At 40.2% G+C, this 24,968-nt stretch overlaps 1 protein-coding gene across 1 annotated transcript; it reads right to left on the bottom strand.

Moving 5' to 3' along the window:
- Positions 1-1,295: 1,295 nt before the first annotated feature.
- nhlrc2 (NHL repeat containing 2) lies at positions 1,296-24,766 on the bottom strand. The gene is made up of 12 exons (XM_030401014.1): positions 24,590-24,766; positions 22,650-22,802; positions 19,618-19,667; positions 18,118-18,523; positions 16,641-16,762; positions 16,392-16,521; positions 12,722-12,815; positions 12,306-12,537; positions 8,798-8,920; positions 8,471-8,680; positions 7,994-8,207; positions 1,296-4,618 (listed from the first exon to the last, which is right to left on the bottom strand). The coding sequence occupies exons 1-12, from the start codon at positions 24,750-24,752 to the stop codon at positions 4,356-4,358; spliced, it is 2,160 nt and encodes a 719-aa protein (XP_030256874.1). The 5' UTR covers positions 24,753-24,766; the 3' UTR covers positions 1,296-4,355.
- Between the last annotated feature and the right edge of the window lie 202 nt (positions 24,767-24,968).

Here is a 24,968-nt window from a genome sequence, read left to right on the forward strand (position 1 = left end):
TTCACGATCAGTCTCCAACAATATGCACCATTTCCTCCTGTGTAAAGTAACACTTGATATAAACCGCAGCTATCCCGCTGTGGCGCCTCTTCATTCGTAAGTACTGAGTCTGATCTTGGTCTTTTCGAGCAAACTGTTGACAATAACAAAAATATAAAACTTCAGTGGCCTGATCTTTGAAGTGTGTTATCGTCCGTCACCTCAGGGGTAAGGGCTGATGACCCCTCCCAACATGTGACACTATTTGCTCAGTTTGAATGCACGCTTCAAGCACCTTTGTGGCTCACGGTAGTGTGTACTTTCCATGAAATCATAAATACCACTACCTGATACCTCACAACATAAAAGTGCTTTTCAAAAATAGCATCGTCTAGTCTTCAGTAGAATGCAACAGAGTCAAGTACTGCCCGCTACACCTCAGAGGCAAATACTATTCGTTTTACTCCCGACAGCTTAAGTTACCAGTTACCTATTCGGATCCAAAGCTTTCATAACCTCCAGTTCTGGTGATAATCATATCTGGACAGAATATGAAATCCTTTATATGTTGTGAAAATCCTCCTACTTCTTCAGCTAAACAAACAATTTGAAAACCCTCTTGGATTTGCTGAATATAGCCCTCATAAAACAGAAAACAGGGCTGTTTTTTCTGAAAAAGTTGACTTTGTGGAGACAAATAAGATGCATTGCTGTAGATTAAAATACCAAACACTATATGAGGTAGCCAAAATGAGCTCAGCCATGAACATATGCAACAAACACATGAATGCAGCGGCCATATTAATCCAGAAATATAATATACAATAGGGAACATTTGACTGATAATAATAAAGTACTAGCAAAATAACTGCCTCAGCTGTTGTTGTCTTGGTATAAACAGGTGTCACATGATCACTTGACATATGATGTGACATGTAAACATTGAGACTTGCTTCTCTAAGGCTATTGTGTTTGAAGTTGTTACCAAAGACAAGCTCAAGAGGTCGTCACACAAAAGTGGATGTGATGCAAAACAAGAGGCATCTACTGTCCTCTGAGGTCAGTGCACATTTGACCTGGCGACGTGACACATTAACGAGGGCTCATTAGCAGACATTTTTGGTAATATCTTGCATAGCTAGAGAGGCTGTCTTTCAGTGTGTTAATGTAATAATCCTAGTTATGCCTGCCTGATTTGTCGAAGGCTGGAAATCCGGATGGGAATACGAGAAGAATCTGTGTGAAATCGCAGCAATGCTCTTTAAAAAAACACACCCACACCCACACACACCCACACATACACACACAAGACAAGACAAGATAGAAGTGTTTTATTAGTTCACTTGGTTGCATCTTAAAGTGCAGTATTGACAAAGCAGACGTACTAACAAGTACAAATCATTCCGAAATGTGCCTCAAAAAGGGCGGTACAGTGAGAAGAAATCAAGAGAACAAGAAAACAATATGAGGAACTAAATGCCCATTTGCAGCCACTCGAGCTCATTACCGCTCATTAAAAATAAATGCCAGAGGAATAACAGAAACGTACGCAGCTCATTTAAAATAAATAACTTGCGGGAAATAAAACATTTCTCCCCATCATGGGAGTATTTTGGTATTGCTTTCGATGCAGTTAAAGTGTCATCGATCTCCTGCCATCCAAGCAGTCACACCTCTGTGCAAGGCACTTGGGCCGAGTGATCCAAACCAAATGAAAACAGTCTGACGGGCACAGTTATGTCATGAGGCGTGAGGACAGCCATGATTATCAAAACACTCTCAGGCCCCCGTAACTTCAAATGTTGAAAACCAATAAGGGAAAATGACAGTAACACCATTATTATATTATATCATAGTACATAATAAAGTGAATTGCCTCTTGAGATGAGAGTGTATAAATTGTTGAAACAGAGGTTTTAATAAGACTTTCTTAAGCAGCAGTCAGTCGGTTTCATCAGTTCACAGAGGTTGCTCCCCCATATAGAGACCAGGCACTTTATTCACTACTTAATAAAGTGGTAAGCAATATCGTGTGGTCTAAATGAGTCGTGAATGAAGTGATAACCAAAAGTACAATCAGTCATACATGGAGTGGAGACACTGAACAAAGCTTTCAAGCAAGAAAAACACCTTTTCCGAGACCGTGAATTTGGTAAACGGTTTGAGATCACGAGCTGTCAGTGAAATATTTACATAAGCTTGGAGAGTGTGCCTGAAGGCACCATCCGAGCTGAGGGACTGTAAACTAAAGCAACTACACGTATATATATGGACATATGCTACTGTTAAAAAAACTATACAGTGAAGATGTGAATTAACAGTCTGGAGTGAGACAATGATAATATAATATTCACGATAATAAAAATGTGGGTAACCCTTTATATTAGAAAACACTATTAACACAATTACAGGTAACTAGTTGCTTATTTTTGTATTAGTCATAATGTATGACCATATTATGACCATATTTTACAACTACTAGGTCATTAACTATGACTTTCCCCTCAATTATCTCCTAATTATACTTTTGATTTTAAGTAAGGACGTTTTTGTACATGTATACTTAGAATGGGCCTTATAAGAGAAAAGTTGTTCTCTCTCAACCCTCTCATGCATGAGTGATTAAATCTGTGTTTGTTTTTCCTCTGCCAATTACTTAATTTTTTCCAATATACAGTATGTTACGTAAGGAGTTACGTAAATGCCCAATACAGCTGACACCCTGCATCAATGGTATAAAAATTAATCAGGAATAACTGTTGAATCAGACAGGTTAAAACAACATTTTCTAACTAAATAAGATGTGCGAGAAATTTGTAACTGTATTAATATTTTTCTTAAACATCTTTTTGTTATGCACCAATGGTTATATTCTGCCTGTTGGACATATTTTTAGATAAACTCTGAGACTACTACATAATCTAAAATAAAACATACAAAAAATATGAACTCTAAATCGGATGAATATTCCCATTTGGCATACAATGGCCGCTGAAGTGAACAGGTGTATTTTAAGTCAAAGAGAAAAAACATAAATTTAGTTGAAAAATATGTTTTACCTGTCTGGTTTTATAAGAACACAATCATTTAACGGTTATGCCAGAGACACAAGGATGATGAACAAGGATTTGGGGATCCGCTATCTGGTACAATTTCAGTGGTTAAAATGGCTTCCAGATATCTGCCTACCGTACTGTGCAAAATGCATTAAAGGGTTAATAACACCTTATGGATGTAGTCTATTCTTATGTAACAAAACAAAAAAAGTGTTCATGGTTGCAGATAACAAGGGTACTACAACATTATAAAGGCTCATACTGACCATATTAAGATCTTAATTCACGTAGAAAAACTTTCTTGCTTCCCATCAATAAGCAGTAACTTATACTATGAAATACTCTGAGTTGGGCTAGAAGTTAGCAGAAATTGAAAAAGTGCTTTATAATGACTAATATGCCTGTTTACTACTAACATGCATGCTAATAAACAACTAGTTAATAGTAAATGTGTTTTCTTATATAAACAACATGCGAGTCTCTGCATAGTTAACTTCTCATCAACCACTGATGATTAAAGGAAAGGTTGCAGATTTTGTTTCCTTTCTTAATAATCCCCATGAAAGCCAATAAAAACGTCCTCTCTCTGAGTCTGAGTCACAAATCAGCTCCATTAAATATTCCTTTATTTCCCCACCAGCCATGTAATTACTCAAGGGACTGAAAGAAAAAGCGCCTCTAATTTACATGAGAGACGGTTTCAAACACAACGGAGGTCTTCTACTGATTCTTTAACAGCTGAAATTGTTCAATAAATTACTACTTGGGAGCTGTGGTGGGAAAACATACATTGTTCCACAACAACTGAACGTAAATAGTCGGGTGTTTGAAATCCAAATCCAGCTGTTCAGTTCAGCAGAAAACATTAAGATGATCAGAGGTTTCGGATTATAATTTGTTCCTGATAGTTAAAATCCACCAAAACATCATTAAATGACAGAAAATCTGTTGACAGCATCATCACCCTCTGCCAATTAGGTAGTTTCTCATCAATTCCAGAGAATGTATGTTTATTTTGCTGAATTAATTTAGTCCTGTCACAATGTTTTATACAGAAGGAGGTAACTTTTCATCTATGACCAACCGTTTTCTTACAGTTAGATGGATATTTATGTTGCGATTGTAATAAGTGTCCCACACAGTCAAGGACATTACAGCACTGATGCATTAGGTTTGATTGAAGGGGGCTTCTGAGTAGTTTGAAATGAAATTCCTCTGAAAATCAGGTTTGTATGCATTGCATTTTTGTCACAAATTGACAGAGACAATCTGTGTTTCAGAATCGGGGGCTGGCTTTGTGACGCAGACAGGTAAGAGGTTTTAGAAGGCATGAGTCAACAACACGGTGACCTCCTCCGCTCCAGGACTGGCACTTATTTGAAGAGGCTGGGTGAAGGAGGCTGCTTTCATCATACAGGCGTTACTGGTTTCCATGCAGTAGTACACCCATACACCCACAGTGAGGCTTGGATTGCTGTTTGAGTCCTTTATCACGGCTGGCAGTTTGGTTGAGATGGAGAGGGGCTTCGACAGATCCACTATGTCACCGGTAACCACGGGAGTTTCTAGCAGCCACTCGTGACCTGTGAAAAACAACAAAGAGAATTTGTGCAGTCCTAATGCTGTTAAAGAGACAAAATCAACAGTCTGATACAATCTGGCTAATTAGGAAACATGAAGTCTTCACAAGTGTCTTCAGCGGTGCGAGCGGCTCTGTGAGGCTGTACTTCGGCAGAGCGGTGCTTTGAGCCGAATGTCTCCTTAACAAGCTCATGATGAATGACAATGCTTACATGTCAAGTTAAGCAAGTGTAATGTTTACCCCCACCACGACTATTGGTATGTGGACTACAGTTGTGAAGTCTTGACGTTGGCATTACAATCATCGCCACTGTGGTTTTACTGAGCCAGAGGTAACCTGACTGAAGACTCGAGGACATGCCATTGTTAACATCTTATTGATCACTAGAAAGCCAAGCCCTAAATCAAACCCTGCTTCATGGGCTATTCTTCTCTAAATGGGACCATAATTTACAGAAACAACATCCTGCTGTATTAAAGAAGACATGAAACTAGCGATTGAGACCATAATCGTGGAGGAAACCATTTCTCTGGGTATTAAATTGAGTGAGAAGTTGGGTTATTTTCTCATAAGCTTACATGAAACTGGACTTCTTCTTGCAACCAGTGGAGTCACCCACTGCTGACCCTTAGAAAAAATGCAGGTTTTAAATGCAGGGAGCTCTGCTCATCATTTATACCGTCTGTGTTTACCATGTTCACCATCTTAGTTTAGCGTATTAGCATGCCAACAGTTATCATTAAGCACAAAACACAAAGAACAGCTGAGTTTTGCATATAATGGGTACTGGACAAAGTCAAATGTTGACCTGGTGATGGCAGAAGAAGGTCACCAAATGTCTTGGAAATCCAACCAACAGTTGTAATTTCAATAAAACCGCAAATGTCTATCTGCTGGTGGCGATATATGAAGAGTCGGCTGATCACGAAACGAAATGTCATGATAATCTACCCAGTAGTTGTTGAGATACTTCTGGACCGAAGTGGTTAGGCAACCAACTGGCTGCCATTTCCATCCCAATTAACGAAATCTTAGCATGGCTTAAAAAAATAAGATCAATCCTCCCTTTGGACAAGGATAGGTCCCAATGCACCGTGGCATGACGAAGTCTGTATAGCATCTAAATTCATGCCTGATCGTGGCAAGATACACCTTGGGCACTAGCTTGATGTTGAGCATCACACCTGACTGCTAAATGGAGCCCCTCACAATATTAACCTAAACCCCAAATAACCCCCAATGAATCAGGATGTGTGAGACTGAGGACAAGAACTCAGTGATCCACAGGGGATATTTTTAGAGACAAACAGACAAGTAAAGTGACGTGAGCACTGAAAGATGAATGAAAGTCGAAAAAGAAAAAGGCTCGAACTTCAACTGTGAGAAAATATTATGCTGGAGAGTCCGTCAAATCCATGCCAGCGGTGATTAATGAAGCCGATGCTGAACATGAGGTCCCAGGGAAGCCATTTCTAAAAAGCCAGTAAAAAACAATTTAGATCAGCCGCGCACTTCTAACTTGATCCATTAAAATTCCTGCCTCTGCTTTGATCTGATCAGCCTAAGTCTAGACTGGGTATAATCGGACAGCGGGGGATCACGTTACATAGCCTGGAAGCTAATTATGTGAACTAAGGCATGTCGTCTTATCGAAATGTTCTAAAAATAGCCCGCTGATATCGCTGACTGCATGCTGCATCGCTCAGAATGAAACACTTTTGTTCCAAACCTAATGAACGGGCCATCAACCGCATATCTCAAATGACTTCACACTGGATCCTACTGTTGATTACACTCTGTGAACAGTGAACAAAGCCTTTAGAATCGTATAAAGCAGTAAAAACCATATATTGAACTTGCAATAAAAGACTCTCTGACTGATCTAAGCATTCCTCCATCTCTCAGCTGAGAGCTTTAAGTCCCAGACGTGGGCCGGCAGAGTGAGAATCTGCTTGTTGTACAGCGAAAAAGAAGGTTAAGCATCATTCACTTCCATTTTTCTTTTTTGACAGACTCGTGGATCACAGACCGAAATAAAGCCTGGTAGGAGAGTTTGAGTGGCTAGCATCCAGAACAGGGTCATTATAAATGTCGAGGACAGGTTCTACCCTGGAAGGTAGAAAATAACTTCAGCAAAGTATGCAGTCGAACTGAATTTTGAAACCTTTTCCAAACAATAACTCCATTCTAAATATGAGCCGTGCACGGTGGGAGTTTGGACGACTGCTCTTCCACAAAGGCTGCAAAATCCTTCAGATCCTGGGATTTGTCTGTTGTCAGTTTAACTTCCCGACTGTCCTCTTACTTAAATCTCTCTTTTTCTACTTTTTCCTTTGGCAAATATTTGTTAAGTCATTGTCAAATACTGCTGTCTGTTCAGAGCTACCTGTCAGCTAAACCCCTCCAATGATCATAGCTTAGCGAGTCTAAATAGGGACAGCAGGTGCTGTCGAGCTGGTTTGCACAAAAGAGTAAAGAATTAGCTATAACGTAAGCTGAAAACTTATCATAGCATGTCCGGCTAACTAGTTTACAATCTGCAGTCGTAACGTTAGCATTAATTCAGTCAAATCTAAAATGTTCAGATATCAAGCTGTTCTGTCTGTCATACCAGGGATCCGCTTCACACTGCATCACATATAAACTAGTCGTCCATTATCAAGTGCTAAATCTGCCACCATTGTCACTGTAAACTTTATACGCGCCGTACAACCCGGGCTGAACGATATGGTGGGAAAAAAAATCATAACTATTTTGACAGATGTTACAATTGCAATATGGTTCATGAATTTAACAACAAGCAGAGTTTGCACTGATTATATCCCTGCACTGTCTTCTTCATATTCTTTTTACTTTTTACTAATATATTTTTGTGAGTGATCTGTTTTTATGTGGGTGAAATTTGTGTGTATGTGTGTGTATGTGTGTGTAGCTACTGGACGTCTACAATTTCCCTCGGGATGAATAAAGTTTTTATCTATTTATCCATCTTATATGGAATGTCCATTTTTGCATCATAATTTGTATTTTTTGCTGAAAAACCATTAATTGCAACATTGTTTAGTGTCTGTACCAAAGAAATGTGTTTTCTCACATCTGGAGAACAAGATTTGTAGGCCAGGACATCTCTGCATAACGCCGTTTGCTCACACATTTTAACTTTGTTAAACAAATTGCAGCTCCTACGATTTGGTCATACTGCGATGTTTCAAGCTGTGCGGCCCTATAAATGTGACATTGGAAAAACTTTATCAAACCTCAGCTCGGTGAACTGCAAGATGCCTTTCATTTGTGCTGTCAAATGTACATACAGGGTCAATGTGAATTAAACATTTACATCCATGACATTTCTAACAATAATTAAACTGTGTCTCACCCTCAGCTGAGAGAGCCCAGCAGCTGGGAGCCTCTTCAGTCAGTTTGGTTCCTTCTGGAAGCGTCAGGCTGAGCGACATGACGAGAGTCTGACCTGCAGACACCGCCACTGCTGGCATTTCTTTCCTGGCGGCTGATTTAGGCAACGTAGGTGCTTTGGCAGGACCTGAAAGCTTTGAAGGTACAGAGTCTGTGCAGTCCATGGAGATGGGGAGCTGGACAGGAGAGAGAGAGATTTGGAAGTTTGGATTAAAAAGACACTTACAGTTTCCTGTCCTTGTTACCTTTATCCGAACTCTTGAAGTACAAAGGCTTTTAAGGTAGATTAAGAACAAAAGTGGACAAGGTTAAAGTGCTTTCCCAAGGTTGGAAGGGAGCTTCTCTCTCTCTCTCTCTCTCTCTCTCTCTCTCACACACACACCGGCATGCACACGTGCACACGCACGCACACACACACACACACACACCAAGTCCTCACCAGTGAGACAGTCTTGGAGGCCAGGTCCAGCACTTTCACTCGGTGGTTGTTGGTATCGGCCACGTAGAGAAGCTTGCCGCCGTCGCCGGCACAGATTCCTCCGGGTTCATTGAAGCAGGACTTGTTAAATTCAGGGCCCAGAGTATCTCCGGCCTCTCCGGTCCCTGCTAACGTGCTACACTGCTTTGTCTTTGGATCCACCACCTTGATCTGAACAGAATCACAGAGGCACGTTGACACAATCAAAACACCATAAAAACATAAAGACTTAAGATGAGAAGCATCAAATGTTAGGGGTTTAAAAGCCTTGTGACATGCAGCAGTTACCTTGTGGTTGTAGGAGTCAGCCACATAGAGCAGGCTTTGTTCGGGAGCCCAGGCAACGCAGAGAGGATGCTGCAGCTTTGCATCAACCCCTTTGCCGTCCACATCCCCAAAAGCAAAAAGGTTCTAGTACAAAGGAGGCAAAAGGTTCAGAGGAGATCAAATAAGAGATATAAAACATAGAAATGCCCAAACTGCAACTTGTGACACCTTGTTTAACCTCAGTGTAGGTGAAAGAGCAGACTATCCAAACTAAATGTTCAGTTTTGGAAAGGAAAGCAGGGGGCTTTTTGGTCATTAAGAAAGAGCCTTTTTTTGGTTTTCCAAGCTCAAGCCTCTGTAATATACTGTAAATAATAATTTCTTATTGACATCACATGGTGTAAGTATCTTTAAAAATGGCTGAATCAATCACACAAGAACACCAACACCAGAATTAATTAGCCACATTTGTAAGAAACACCAGAAAGATGACAATTTCTTTAAATTGCGTTAGTAACTGCGCTTAAAAACAGTTTGATGAGTCATACCTGAGAAGCTTTAGAATAGTTTTAAAGAAAAGTGCTGTAACATCAACGATAAATGTAAAACCTAAAATGTAACAAAGGGGAATATTCTCTGATCATGTGGAAGAAAGTGTCTTAAAATGATTACTTGTGGTTTCGTTCAAAGTTGCAAAAAGCTAATTAAGTGAAACAGCTCCTCGTGCCGCAGGCTGTTTTTCAGGTCAACATTACCCAAATAGATAAATTACTTTTACAGCCAATCAACAACCAATTTGTCACATAAAGAACTGAAATTAATGACTCTTCGTTCTGCATCACTTAGCTCAATAAACAAAAAAAACTGTTTACAATCTGATATAAAACAAAGATTCTCTTGATACTACACAGCTCACTGCCTCTGCTCAGATACAGAGTTGGCTCAACAGTCCCACCTGATAGAGGAAATGAAATCTTTGGAGAATCTATTATGGCACTAGCGGAATCAGTCTAATCACCAGTGGCTTCGCTTGTGACCTCTGTTTTCAGATGGAGATTCAGCTGTTAGCGGAAATGTGAAAATGTAGTGTGAAGGAAGTTCAAACTAAGGCCGGACGTACTGAAAGACAGCATGAAACCTCATGACTCAAGAACTTTCATTTGATAAATATAGACATGTTAAAGGGAATAGTTCAACATTTTGGGAAATAGGCTTATTGGCTTTCTCACCAGAAGTTAGATGGAAAGATCAATACCGGCTTCATATTTAGCACACAGGCTTCAGAATGATATCAGTCTTCTTATCCAGCTCTATGTGAGACTGGCAAATTATTACAAGTCTACAGCACTGTTAGCAAATTCTACTGTATATTCTTCTGGAGCACTTATGACAAAATGTAAACTTGTAAACATGTTGTTAGGAGCAAAGATTGTTGTGTTCTTTTGTTCCCTGAAAGAAGATTCATTTAAAATATAACATGTAAGAATTCTACATTAAAACGACCTATTAGTTGAGAAAAGTTGATTTTTGAGTCTCACTCCCAGCTCGTCTATGACTGACGCCTTCCCAAAGCGTCAGTTTTTGACTAACTTTTAACTGTTCTAAAAATGACCAGAACTTTGTTGTATATTTCGTCAGGTTGTGTACTTATTTGTACCCAAACAACAATGCTCCAATCCAGAGAAATCAACAATTTCACCCCAGCTAACGGTGCGTATCACTCAGTCATCGGTTAAGCTTCCAGAGTCAGAGGATGGAAGCTACTAACTTGTCACACAAATTAAAACATAACCTTGCCTGTGAACATTTGTGCCCGAGTCACAACGGACTCATTTTCTTCAGCAGTGGTTAATATTGTTGTCTTGTTACTCACGCAAGTGTTTATACTTATATTCATATTACATAACCCAACATTAGGAAGCAACGGCACACAACGAATTTAAGTTTAAATTTAGGTCAACCTCTCACTGAACTCTGCACTCTCTCTTCTTTTTCACCTCTCTGTCAGATGAGGTTCTTTAGGTAAAGTACATTTCCCCTCAAACTACAGTTAGCGGTGAACATTACAGTAAATGAACTTCCAACTGCTGTAGTCAGGTTGATAAACGGGAACGAAAATAAAGCAACCTTTTGATCCCAAATGTAAAAAAACTAATCTCCGAGCTACGGCTCTGGATCAGAGCAGGAATCCGATGTTACCCAGGGTGTATATTCCTCCAGGAGGTTCCGACTCTGCGCCAAACTCTAAGCAGTGGCTTTTCCCCGTGCCCACAAAACTTTTTCTCTAAGTTTTCTTTTGAAACAGAGACCCCTAGTGAATCTAGATAGATAAATAGCTATAATGTTGATTTTAGGATGAACTGTTCCTACTAAAAGAAATGTGTAAACACACAAATATTCAAGGGGCTGGGGAATGAATAACGATGGCCAGACGCAGCATATGCTGATGCAAATGCTCTGCCAATTAACATGCAAACATGACGCTGTCACTTCAGACGCACATTCACTTGCAGCAACAGCTTTCATCCTGTTTTATGTTTCATTGTCTCAGCTAAATAGCTCATGTCTACAGGAAGCAGACTACACATAAATGGTTTTGCTGAATCACATCTATGTTGAATAAACGATACATAAACTCTGTAGTTAATTATGTACCACTTTTGTGCGCGACTAAAAGCTTTAGGGCTCTTGGGACTTTCCAAAAATACACAAGTGTGGCAGGAAAAGAAAACTACAGCAGATTGACTGTGAGGACATTAAAGTACAACCAAAAAACTGTTTTCAGGCTTCAGCTACAAACAAGAGAGGCAGTGTTTATTTATGGCTTTTATTTCTTAAATCAATACTTTCCATCTAAGGAGAATTGGCCCTGAACCCTTGTGATTGCCTAGGAGTTATCCAAAGCTTTTTGCGTAACATTTTTCATAACAACTGCTGAAGTGTTTTCTGTGGCTGGTGGTGTGGTGGATCAATGCGCAGGTTTTACAGTGTGTCTGCTGCTGATGAATGGGGGTAAAGTCAGGTACAGGACGTACTGTCATTGAAAACAACGCATGAGGGGTTCTGTATTTCATGCAGGCTGCTCTGTGGATGGGCTTTAAATTTCCTCTACCTAATGGTCAAACTGCTGTTCACTACATTCTTATCAATATCAATAGATAATAAATTCTCCTCCTCTCAGAGAAACACTAAAATGAACACTTTTTTTTTAAACCCTGACCAGGTAAGAGAGAATTCATGGACCTTACATGCACAATATGTGATTTTTATTGATAGGGGTCTCTTCGTCAAAACAAAAAAGATGCTTTAATGATCTGGCGGTCAAACTCGCTGGCAGACAACACACCAGACAATCTATCTGACGTGACTCACAAATGTTCACAGATGAGGTCATGTTTTAAAGTTAAATTCACCTTAACTTTGGTCGCTTTCCAATCCTGGAATAAAGAAATAATCTACAAAGAGTAGAAAAAGTAGGAAAAATTGCTAAAACTTCATTCCATCTACCCATCAATAATTGCACACTCACCATTGGGTCTCTCTCTCCCCCGACCAGCGACTTGACGGCGCCATCCTTCAGGGCCAGCGTGCGGATGGTGCTGCTTTCACTATCGGCCACGTACAGACAGCTCCAGGGCTCCTCCGGGGCTAGAGCCAGGCCTGAAGGCTGAGCGAAGCCAGCCTTGTGAGGGTAGGAGTTGTTTCGGTTCTCCTCGTTGCCGCTGCCTGCCCATCGCACGCACATCCCTGCTTTGGACTCACTGTTTATGTTGTTATGAAAAGACAATTGACATTTGTTACAATTTTTTTGACTTCCTGTGAAACGGCCAGCTACACACATAAAACAAGTGAGGTGAGGGACTTTTCTTTTCAATGTTAGTTATTAGTGGATTTGAATGGTGGCCCCTGCCAAGTGGCCATGGTGGTCATGCATCCGTCTCTCACCTTCCTTTGGGCAGTTTCCCATCTGCTAGGAAGTAAGCCCAGATCTGGTGGGTCCCTGCCATGGCTATCCACAGCACGTTATCCTCAACACCGCCTACACACGCACATGCATACAATCACACAGAAAAAAAACACACTCTGAGTTCTGAAACAGGAAACTTGTATCGCTGCTCTTGGCTGTCTACCAGTCGCATAAAAAGTCCTTTCAGTTGTCTTTGGTAGGCTTACTTAGAGCTATAATTACAATTTTCTTTTTCTTTCTTTCTTTCTAAATAAACTAATCAATTATTCTTACACTATCAAAAATAAATATCTCTTGTGATTTTATGGTTTGAAAAAGCTGTGACTGTTTGGTGCTCGTCAGAAATGACTCAGAAATGCAGCCGTGCAGGTTTAAGTGACGGCAGCCTGTCTGACAAAGGCCATATGTCACCTCAGATGGTCGCCCCAGAGAGACAACGCTGTCACCGCGATGGATACAGACACAGTATGTCCGTTGTATTTTTAATGCAGCACAGAGCTCAGCCCTTCTTGATCACATCTGGTGGACTGTCAGGAACATTCGACAACTCCGGCACCTGACTTGCAGCATCAGTGACACTGTAGTGCTTTTCAGTTCAAAAGGTGTGAGGTCCCCTTGTTTAAATATTCATGCACATGGTGAATAAATCATGAATATACAATGAGTGTTTGGGTGTTCTCTCCGAGGACAATGTAAGTGGCGTTAAAGGTCTGATTCCACATCCTCCCGCCATGTGGTGATGTGCAAACCAGCAGGTTGTGCCATCCGTCAGCATGTGCAGAAAACGTGACAAAGACTGACTCTGTACTCTGCTGACTGTGTGTGAGGGAGAAATAATAATGCTTATGCCACTAAAGTTCCTATGATTACAACGTTCAATTCACGTGACTCTGATCAATCAACATTCCTCTAACGTGCAAACTTATGGATGGTGAGTACAGTATTCGCCAAAGGCAGAACAAACAACTAGGTCCAAGTGCACACTTTCATCTTTTGTTTGATTTGCACAATGTCACACACCTCAGGCCTGAAGAAGCACTTTGATGCCTGATAGTAAACATTGTTAACCCGAGGCAAGAACGTAGTAAGAAAAGACAGGCGACACAATAATTTACAGCTGCTACAAGGATTAGTCTCTGAGTTTTGAGTAACTCATCAACACATCTTTGCCGCAGGAAAGACATGAGGGCAATGAAAATCTTGCACACGGCTGCGTTAACAGAAGCACCCTGATACACTGTTTGTCACAGAGATCCTTAATGTCCTGTCTACTTGGAGATAAAATACATATGTTATCTATGAGGAAAATGAGTAAGTAAAATCTGGTTTTCTTTCTACTAAAGGGAATTAGACCATGGCACCTTGATCGGGACAGGAGGGATTGTGAGAGACAACAAGGTAATACCGGAAAAAGTGTAATAATGTATGTCACGATTAGTGAGAACAAGATGATTTTCAAGCATCATCTGGCTTACAGAAGGAAAAACAATGAGAAAAAAGAAACTGTTCCAACCATTTATTGATGCCCCTCCACCTCAAATGTGTTGTTGATTCTGGCAGCCCGTGCGCAAAAAGAGAAATTATCTTTTAAGTGCCATAACCAGACTACAGGGGAGCTTCTTGACTTGTTTCAGCCTCAGTGCTCCCGTCATATAAATAGCTGTGATTTTAAGACTTATAAAACACAGAAAAGTCTACATCCAACCCCGTGACAGGCATTAAGGATAACTACAACTGCTATTCAGAAATAGCCAATCTTCTCGCTGATGGCTTTCTTTGCTTACGTAGGTCAAGAAGAGGGACCAGTATCATGTCCTACCTGGAATGAAAAATAATTCTGCAATAATGTATAGCACCGATTACAGGTGTTTATATATATTGCTGTGTAGGGTGAAAACTCTTTGTCTACCTGCAGGTAAAAAGGCCTGATGTGGACACCGTTTAGCTCAGTTGGTAGAGCGGACGTCCAACACACAGAGGCTTTGCCCTCGCTGCGGCGGCTTCGGGTTCAAGACCACCACTTTACCGCGTGTCACTCCCCCTCTCTCTCGTCCTGTTTCCTGTCATCTCTTCAGCTGTGCTTACAATAAAGCTATTTAAAGGCTTAAAGGACAAAAAAATATAGTAAAAAAAAAAAAAAGGCCTGACGCAAACACAAGACATACAGTACATTCACATTTAGGCCTAATATCAGATCTAATTGGGCATTGCGGCGATTAGCGCAGGGTTGCGGCGGTCTGAGAAGACTGGCACAAATGGGAGAGTGTCATCGATTTGATCCGTGAACTCCTGCCAGGAGCTTAAAATGAGACACTTGAAACTAAGAGCTCTTTCTCCACGCGGCTGGTGCAGTCTTCTGACAGCAGCATGTTGTCCGAGGCACCGGGCAACACAACAGATACACAGAGCAATTCGGCGGATTACTGCACGTTGGTGCATGTGTCCTTTTTGGCCTACAGGACAGTATTTGTTCCACCCGTGTAAACCAGAATTTACAAGAAAACACATAATAGTGTAATTTCATAAATTTAGCGTGAACAGCTTAGACAAGATTACTGCTGATCAGGCGGTCTGATCGGTGGTTTATGTGTGCAGTGTGACACCAAATTACGCTTCTCCAGAAGTTCATTCTGTTCCAACTATGCGCTGCAGGGCTGCTGCGTTTTATTACCAGCCAGCCCCTACGGCCCAAAACCTAAATGCACAATCCGCACTTGATTTGGTCTAAATGAAGCCTGAGAGACAAAAGGTGTGAGAGATTCAAAAGCTGAATTAAAAATGCTTTCTTCTTTGATAAAAAGAAAGAGGCACTGAGGGGGCAAATATTAAAAAAAGGTTATTAAGAGAGAAACTCTGAATACCCAAGGCAAAAATAATAAAAGCAGAGAGTTTAGATGATTGAGCTTTAATTTTTAAAGTGGAGGTTTTGGATTACTTTAGGAGAATACAAAAGACCTTGTCAGGGAGTTTAAATCAGTTTACACCTTGAATAATTCTGACTATTGATTTTTTTGTCCTCAAATAGTTTCAGAATAACTAAAAATGAGGATTTTGGCAGAGGGGTTTACTGAGTATGAATTAGATCCTATTGATTAAAGTGTCTCTTCCAATGAATTAATTTGCCCATTCAATCCACCTCTAAGGATCCCTAAAGAACATCTGCGATACCTGCACTGATACCTCTCCTATTCACAGATAGATTCAGAAGGAGGAGTTTGTTTTTAAAAACTCAATTCTTTTGCAATTTACCATGAACATCTGAAGCTATGATTTGGTTTTATTCAAGATTCTAATCATACCAATGTCAACATCCACGTATGTTTTTTGTGCTTTCTAAATTGCACTAAATATGCAAGCTGCAGACAATCGATCAAAAGACCCCACCACAATTCACACATAAGTCTTTTCAACAGAGGTGCGATCTTTTCGCTTCCTGTTGATAAAACACTTTTTCAACCTTCACCTTAACTTCAAAATGACAAGAGTAAACAATGTGCAGGCACTCTGAGACATACGTTGTTACTGACCTCTCTCTCTTCCTCTCTCTTAGGGTTTATTCATTGTATTGAAGCGTGCCGAAAGAAAACAAATAGAGCAGGTAGTGTGTGTGGCAGGCGACGTGAGCAAGGGCAGCATCCTAAGACTTACCAGCAGTCCCAAGAGTCACATCCCAAGGAGAGCTGATGGGCTGCTGAGGTCCCATGGCCCCACCCTCTCTGTCTGTGCCTTGAGCGCCTACTCCAGCTAGAGTGCTGACTCTCCCCTCTAACAGGTCGATCTGATAGACAGAAAAAAACACACAGACAGGATTTATTGTAAGAGAAATGTCAAGACAACAACACAAGAGAGATACGATTCATTCTTTATCAAAAATGCAGATATAGTTTAAAGCACTACCTTTCGAATCAGGTGGTTTTCTGTGTCGGCCACGTACACAGTGTCCCCTTTAATGGCCAGACCCTGGGGAGAGTTAAAGGAAGCTTCGAACAAGTCGCCATCCTGTCTCCCGCTTTCAGGCCCTAAAGAGATAATCCAATAAAAAAAAAAAAAATTTACATAATACCTCACTTATAGGTCATATATTCTCTGCATACTACAGTATGTGCATCAAAGCTCTTTACCTCACTGAACTGAAACACATGTGCGTCAAACACACCTCTGATAACAGATAAGTGGATATGTTTCTATTTCTATTCTCCACATAATCGATCACTGTCATCATAGAGCTTCGCAGGGAAACTTGTCCGTTATCAGACTCGGTATGAACAGGCATTTACATGGCTCAGGGTGCAACCATTTCAGTTGCACGAGCACCCAAAAGCTGTTAAGCTCCCCTAACATTTTCATCCGTCGCAGCGGTACAATTGAGTTTATCTCAATTTCTTGTTGCGTGTGTCAGATTTAAATGAATAGAAATACACAAATGCAAATGCATTATGAAAACTAAGTCTGGAGCCCCGATTTAACACTTAGTTAATAAAGTGCGTTTTCCATTATTTCAGGATTTTTGTATGAACTGTGCTCATCAAGTTTTTGAAATTAAACGGTTACTGAGGAAGGGCAGTTTCAATTTCTTCTTATATATCCACACCTAAACTTTGAGCAGAAAAAGAAGAGATATTATAGGTCATGATATGTTCACACACTTCCCTGTTTATAGCTGTACCACAGGTGGTCTTTCATTTCTTTAAGTGGCTTCGTTATTTTGATTTGTGACTGTGGTCTATTTAATCTAATGTACCGCATGTCACTAACATGCTCAGGAAGACGTCCTCTAGTTCAGTTAAATGGAGGACACAACCTTCTGGACCACAGCTCACTGTCAGCCCATACAGACAGAACAACAACAAAAGACCTTTTTTTAAGAATCTGTCCTACAAAATGACATCTTTGAGATTTGCTTTGAACTTGAATGTTGTTATACATATTATTATTATAACTCGTATTAAAATATCCTTTCTCATACTATGTGAGAACAGGCTGAGTGGGGTCAACCGACAAACATAATTTCTACCCATTTTGTCCACACGTAGCTCAGTGCCAGTTCCCAGTGTGTTCTGGTCCCTGCTGCTGCCAACCTCTCTGTTGGTCTTGGGACAACACAGACTATCATGTGGCTCCTCGGAGATTTGTTGAGGCATGTGAGCACTCTAAAAATATCAGTAATGCTCAAATATTGCTGTTTAATTTGTAAAGATGCTGAATATTACAAAGCAAAAACAATATTTGATGTTTTAATCCACAACTGATTACGTTTGCACAAATGTACGTCCTTTCTTTCAAAATGACAAAGAGTGGAAGAAAGCCTATTGAAGGCTGGTACACATTCAACTCGGACCGTAAGCCCCTGTTCTTCCTGTTTCCTGCTTCTTACCTCCTATGACATGTAACAGCTGTCCGGTCGAGGACACCACCAGAATTCGGTGATGCCCGGTGTCTGCTATGGCCAGTCTTTTCCTGCTGCTGTCTATGGCCACCTTTCCAGGAAAGGACAGGATGCTGGGTGGCAGGGAGTCTCGGTACAGCTTGATCCCCACTGCGTGTGCCTTCAGCAGGCCCTGCTCCCCGTAGTGACGGAGGGCGCAGTCAGTGAAGAGTGTTAGCTTGTCGCGGTGGCCTTCGCCCACCAGGGAGAAGAGCAGGTTGCCCTGTGGGCCCAGTAAGACCAGTGTGGGCCAGCAGGACACCTCCAGCTCATGCCAGAGGAGCGCCTCGCTGTCGTTCACCACTGGGTGGCAGATGTCGTAGCGGAGCACAGCGCTGCGGACGTTGTCCACGACCTTTGAAGGGTTCGATACAAACATACACATCAGCAAAGATCTGTGACTAAATTATTTTCAATTAATTTAAAGATTAGTCAAATCATTTTTTCAATTTTCAAGACCCAAAGGATGTAAAATATTAAAGGTTAACTCCACCAATTCTACCCTTAAAAGTGCGTTTACAGGTCCAGAGGAGGCTGCAGGAAATATGATAAATTGCCTCCAGTTATGTCTCTCAAGTGGCTAAGATGTATTGTGGGTAATGTAGGTGCCAGGTTTCAAAAAGGAAAAAGAATAGGTGGTATCTCTGGTTCTGCTGTAACAAATCGTCCAACAGTGTTACAGGAATGCAATAGTGGAGTGCTTTTCAAAACCTGGTGCCTTTTTTCAACTTTTTTTGTTAATACATTATGTAGCAGTATTCTGTAAGACCTGTTAACTTTAATGTATAAAATTGGTGGTATTACCCTTTCAATATAGCCAGGTATTAAATCCTACCAATAAGGAAACAAGAACCCAAAACTGATTTTCAAATTTGTCTAATAAATAACGAATTAATTAATGGATTATAAAAGCAAAGCAATTCAGTCACCTATTTGATTATTTAACAAGTTGTTATATAAATAAAACCTGACACTCTTGCAGGGAGTTTAGGCAAAAGCTGTCCCAAAGTATTCTCAGAAATAAGCAGAGGAAGCACTGTGCATATTAAGAACATATGATCCCTACAGCAGCACTACAGGAGCACAGAGCTCATTCTTTATTGTCTATTACTGTGTGCCACATTGTCGAACAGTTTCATTAAGGATCAAGGAGAATGATCAACAGTATCACAGGGATTTTCACAAGATTTGGGCATCATTTTTTAAATGATTTAAATAAATTACATCGTCTATGATAATTCTGATGAATATCACCAAATCAGTCTGTCATGCATTCGTACATTTCCTGCCTTAGGAATGAGTGGTTTATGTTGATAACGGACTGTCTTGTATCATACTCAAATTTAGCAATCCCAAAGTATTTTTGTCACGCAGTTGTGAAAATGCAGACAGAAAGCACAACTAGATACTCAAAAGTTAAAAAAGAGAACGAAGAAAGAAAACACTCACCTTTTCATTGGGGAATTTAGCCGAATGTACACCTACAATAATCAGTCCATCTGAGAGAGACAAAGAAAAATTTAAAGCAGTTTCCAAATTTTTAGGACATATTTTTGATACTTTACCTTAACTCCCTCACAAAAAGCACACAAGTACGTTAATTAACTGTAGGACAGTAACTCAAAGACACACAAATGTTTCAAACTCGTGTCCATCTCCTGATCCCACTAAAATAGTTTTTTTGTAAAAAGTTGCATAAGCTTGAATAACAAGTTAACACACAAAGATGTGCAAGACGAAAGGGAAACTGATGCAATTTTCTACTAAAAAACATTAAGGGTCTTGCTTTGTTATCAAGCCAGTAACACTCCAGCCTGAAATAACGTAGGTCTCGCCGAGCTTCTTGGAAAACTTCTACTGCCTCCAGACTCTTATTGCTTATCTGTGTTATTTCTCAGTAGTCATCAAAGACCACTAACACTATGCTTATTATCCAAACAACGAATGCAATTGGTTACGATTGACAACCGATGTTCCAATGTTATGTAACTTAAATTGCCTAAAACTGTGGGGGAAATGTTTTTTTGGTGATACTCTTTATAGCAATAAAAGGAGCTGAGCCGTGCCTTTGTGGTGCAGATATCTTGTTTAAGTGTCCTTGCTGTCTGCAAGTTGGCGTGAAACTACTGAAACACTTTCTCGCTCATGTGATTCAAAAACTGCACCAAACTGTGTGCGAACAGAGCCTGAGAGGAGCAACAGAAATGTCAAAAGCCACCTTGTTATTCTGATTTTACTTTATTCACATGGACTCAAGCGTGATCCTTATCCATATTACGATCAATATTTTGAAAATTCAAATTAAAAAAAGACACAAGTACAGAAGCCCAGATACGAACTGTAACACGTTGCTATGACAGTTTTCAAGGATGTATTACATTATTTTGCTGTTTATGTTTATTATTTTAAACATAAGGAGACACAATTTTTTTTTTTACATTTCGATTTGAAACTCTGCTTTGCATTGTACCTGGATCAGCTTTATGAGCAGGCTTCTGATGACGCTTTGCCCACAATGACAAAAAAAGACTGGAGACTTAACAATTTTCACATATTAAATTTAGATTTCAAAGCCCCCTGACCTCCATAAAAGGCGTAAGTTGGACATTTCCTTTACATTAACTCATCGCTGAGCTGCCCCTCAACAGAAGCAAAAACAACACACAATTCCAAACCTTCAAGCTCACGCTATCTGCAGAGGATTTCGTCACCCATGGCCTGTGCCAAGCAGTATAGTACCAGCACAGATTGCAGTGACGATGGGTGGGTGGGTATACTGTGGGAGTGACTGGACAGGGTGGCTCCCACACCTCACTGACCAGGGCAGCAAACAGAATGTACCCATAGCAGTGCCAAAGATAAGACAAGTGTGATAATGTGCGATGCCACTGAGTTGCTTGTGTGTGTGTGTGTGTTTGTGTTCTGTATCCTGCCAGACTCACAACTGAATTTCAAGCTGAACAACTTCCTCAGATGATCCCTTGGAAGTGTCAGCAGGATGCCAGAGTCAGACGGATGCGATTATGCTTAACATGGAGTGGCTATATAAAGAGCCATACAGTGAAGTACAGCAGGCAGGGTACAATTATGGGCCCCACTGACTCTGCAGCTTGGAAATATTTTTAGTAACTCTCTCTTCACAGCTCAGATAAGGGCCCTCACGCTCTTGGAAAAGAAGACGGGAGAAGTTGGGTTGAAGCACTACACTTTCTCTGCCCCACTGAACTTACACATGTTCCCATGACGCAGCATGACGACACATAATAAGGTATTGATGGAATTGTGTTCTCTCAGTAAGGCCTGCCAGGCCACTGCCCATTGGGAGGTCCACTGTACCTTTAGTCCGACTATAAGGGATGCATTTAAATGCAGTCTGGCAGGCCAGTGCCGCTCTCTGGAAGTATTCAATTTGTTATGATTTGGCAGGAGAGAGACGTCACTTTACTGAAACGTTTACTAGTCAGCATTTTGGCTTACCCACTTATATCACTTCAAATTAACCCATTAAACATCTATGCCACAGGTAGAAACTGTTTTCTTGTATTCTTGTTTGTATTGACATTTTGTATGTGTTATATAAGCTACTGGATGTCCAAATATCCCTCGAGGGCCATAAAGTATCTATCTATATATCTGACTGATTTCAGCCTATTTTAGCATAATAAGATGAAATCCATCGACAGAAGTGGCTGATGCTTTTCTGAACAGTCACATCTATTTTGCACTGACACATTCATATTAATTAATTACATACCTTCTGTCAGTTTGTAAGGCTCTGTAAAGACTGAAAACTTCTTATCGTTGAGTAGGTAGTTGTACATCAGGCCGAATATAACAATTGGTGCTCTAAAAAAAATGCACTTATTGAATAGTAAAAGGATAACGCCAACCTTATCTTTTTCATTTCAATCAGCCAGTGCCAGTTGAAGATACAAGCAAATCCGCTGAAATGCAGGGTAATGCTTGATAGGAAGGATCACAGGCACACTTGACTATTAAATTTACACTTATTTATTTTTATAGCTATCCAGTAACATTGCTTTAAAAAAAAAACTGTGCACAACTGAACATGTGAGAAACCAAACGCACAAAAATTAGAGGACAGTGTTCGCTTCTTTCAAATGGCTTCAACTAAACTGACCAACAAAGCTTTTCAAGGTGGCTGGTAACAGCACGACTTAATTTGAATATCAACTCATCTCTCATAATTATCTTAATTTAACTAATTAATTCATCAACACGTCATTCAGTTTGTGCTTTGATTCCGCTTAATTTCAAAAGTGGGACACAACTGAGAGATTGTCCTATTTTCCCACATCGTATAGCTTCATTATTATGGTGTAAAATGTTATATTCTTCCTCGCAAATCAGCCATATGAGACTGTGTACCACCCTACACCTCTGCATAATCTCTCAAGCCCTTTTAGGATCAAGACATTGAAGCATGTCCCTACTTGAAACCAAAGTAAAGTCCATCATACCTTTGACAGAGTGCTTCTTCTCTAGCCGGTGCAGGTCAGGCAGGATGTGCATGCAGTTGATGCAGCAGTACGTAAAGAAGTCGAGCAGCACCACTTTCCCAGCCAGCTCCTTGTTCAAAGACAGAGGCCCCTCCGTGTTCAGCCATTCCAAGCCTGGAGCAAATCACAGAGTGGAAAATGATGCTGTCATCTTATTAATTATGTTTAGTCACAGTGCAGGCAAAATGCTTTACAGTGCCCATCACTGTGCGGGTATATCTGTCTGTGTGGGTAGGCCTGATACTGCATTTATGTTATTTTGTAAAAAGTTGATGGATCAAAGCAAATGACTTGAAAGTACTCACAGCTTCAAAAGTGCTACGAAGCTAATAAACCCTATTAATTTATTCTGCAGATATGGATTGTGTATGTTTTGTTCATATTTTTACAGCTAACTGAGCACCAAAATCTGGCATAAAGTGCTTGACAATAATGAACACAACCTTCTTATTATTTGGTCTGAACATTGTGGTCCATTTATTTGTGTTGCTGACAAGTTTTGTAATGTGTAAGAAGAGTCTTAACCTCAGTAGCATTTGACCTGGTTAAGTACAGGTTAAATAATCAAGAAATTGGGTTACCCCTTATTTTTCATAGCTCTCTTCATTTCAAAGTAACCACAATAAGGTCAATTCCGCCCTTTCTTATCGGTGTTGTGTAAACTGGTATCAAAGTTCTACTTGATGAAGACATTATGGCACCAAGGAACATAAATATATTCTTTGCTGCATCTATGGTAAATTGTTAGATATTTAATGCATCTTTGACAATGCAAAAACAAGAAACTGGATACATTCAAGGAAATTCTATACAAGCATAGGGATAAAAAGCAAATACATGAACAGCCATAAGTATAGTATGTGCCCTTATCTCTTTAACATTTTGACACACTTTCTGTAACCAAGTTAAATAACACTGTATTACTGTCGTGCCTCCTTGTCTGTCAGGTAATCCCTCAACTGGCTAAATACACACAGAGAGAAAAAAGTACATCTTGTGTCTGTCAGGCAGTTTAAAAAACTGTCATGAAAAGTTATGTGAGGGCCTGTTTATGATCATATACAGCCGTGTCTATTCTGTAGTTTGATGATCTACTGTAGATCCCCATCTACTGGTGTGATGAGATATTGCCAACATGCTGCAAGACTAAACAGAGGACCTAACAGCAGAGTTGACAGCAGAAGCTTTTCTTTTGTTTTTGTTTTTTTTAAAAAGACTGATATATTTGACAACCATTTTTTTTATTTTTCAACCATGAAACATCATTATTCAAATTGTTTGATGAGGTTACAGCACCTTTTCACGTTTTTTTTAAAGGAACAACAAACAACAACAACAACAACAACAACAACAAACAATTTCAAGGTGCCTTTTGTAGGAATTAGCATGTAGATTGCATGCTAACAATTCCCTGCGGAAGATATATGCATTAAAGAGAATGAAGCCTGGTGACTTCCGGCTTGTGCCACTCATTACTGTGAAAGAAAAAACAGCTGATGCACTATTGCAACAAAACAGGAAGAATCACAGTTTAAAAATAATAATAAAAATACACAAAGCAGCTGCTCTCATTTAGATCTAAAGTTAGTCTTTGTTGCTAGCCCCTTGACTGACTATACCACCTGCTGCTTTGGGAGTTAGATAAATTAGCTAGCTAATTAACAAAAACACTAAGTTAAAGGGCGTTGACATGGTCAGAAACAAGTACAGACAGGGCTGAAATTAACCAAAAATGTATTTTAAAGAAGTATTTAAAAGTAATAGCAAATGAGACGACACCCTAGCCTTCAGTGTTCACACTGTATGAGCATGTCAAGACATGCTGTGTTAGCAAACTCAAGTCAAACTGTGGAACATCTGCTATGGAGGGAGACAGTGCTGGAGCTGTGACACGGTCTAACCTGGCTGGAAATCGGGTATCTTCAGGTCCCCTCTCTCGTCTAGTTTCTTTAGATACTGGAAGACAACATTTTCCTTCTCTTGTTCTGTCGTGGCTTCTTCTAGGTCGACATCTAGCTGACTTTGGATAGGAAATAAGGTGGAGAGGCTGCACTGAGACGCCATGTTCACAACATCAGTTAGTCAAGTAAATGCACGACGACGGTTGACAGCGCTGATTCGACACACCAAGAATAAATAAAATATTACTCAACAGAAAGCTTTTTCTGAATTTCTGGTCAAATTTCACTGACGCATTTACCAATCAAAGTCGGCATATTTTTTTCCATTGCTTATTTCAAGCTAATAAAATAATTCATTTGGGTGAAATGTGTTGAATGT

The sequence above is a fragment of the Sparus aurata genome, chromosome 20, assembly GCF_900880675.1.
Source record: "Sparus aurata chromosome 20, fSpaAur1.1, whole genome shotgun sequence".
NCBI classification, from domain to species: Eukaryota; Metazoa; Chordata; class Actinopteri; order Spariformes; family Sparidae; genus Sparus; species Sparus aurata.

Excerpts from the sequence above, each read along its gene's own strand:
- nhlrc2 (XM_030401014.1), bottom strand. The coding sequence starts at position 24,752 with ATGGCGTCTCAGTGCAGCCTCTCCACCTTATTTCCTATCCAAAGTCAG. Across the intron at positions 19,668-22,649 it reads GAAGAAGCACTCTGTCAAAG|ATGGACTGATTATTGTAGGT; the intron begins GTATGATGGACT and ends TGTCTCTCTCAG. Across the intron at positions 8,681-8,797 it reads CTGACTCCTACAACCACAAG|ATCAAGGTGGTGGATCCAAA; the intron begins GTAACTGCTGCA and ends GATTCTGTTCAG.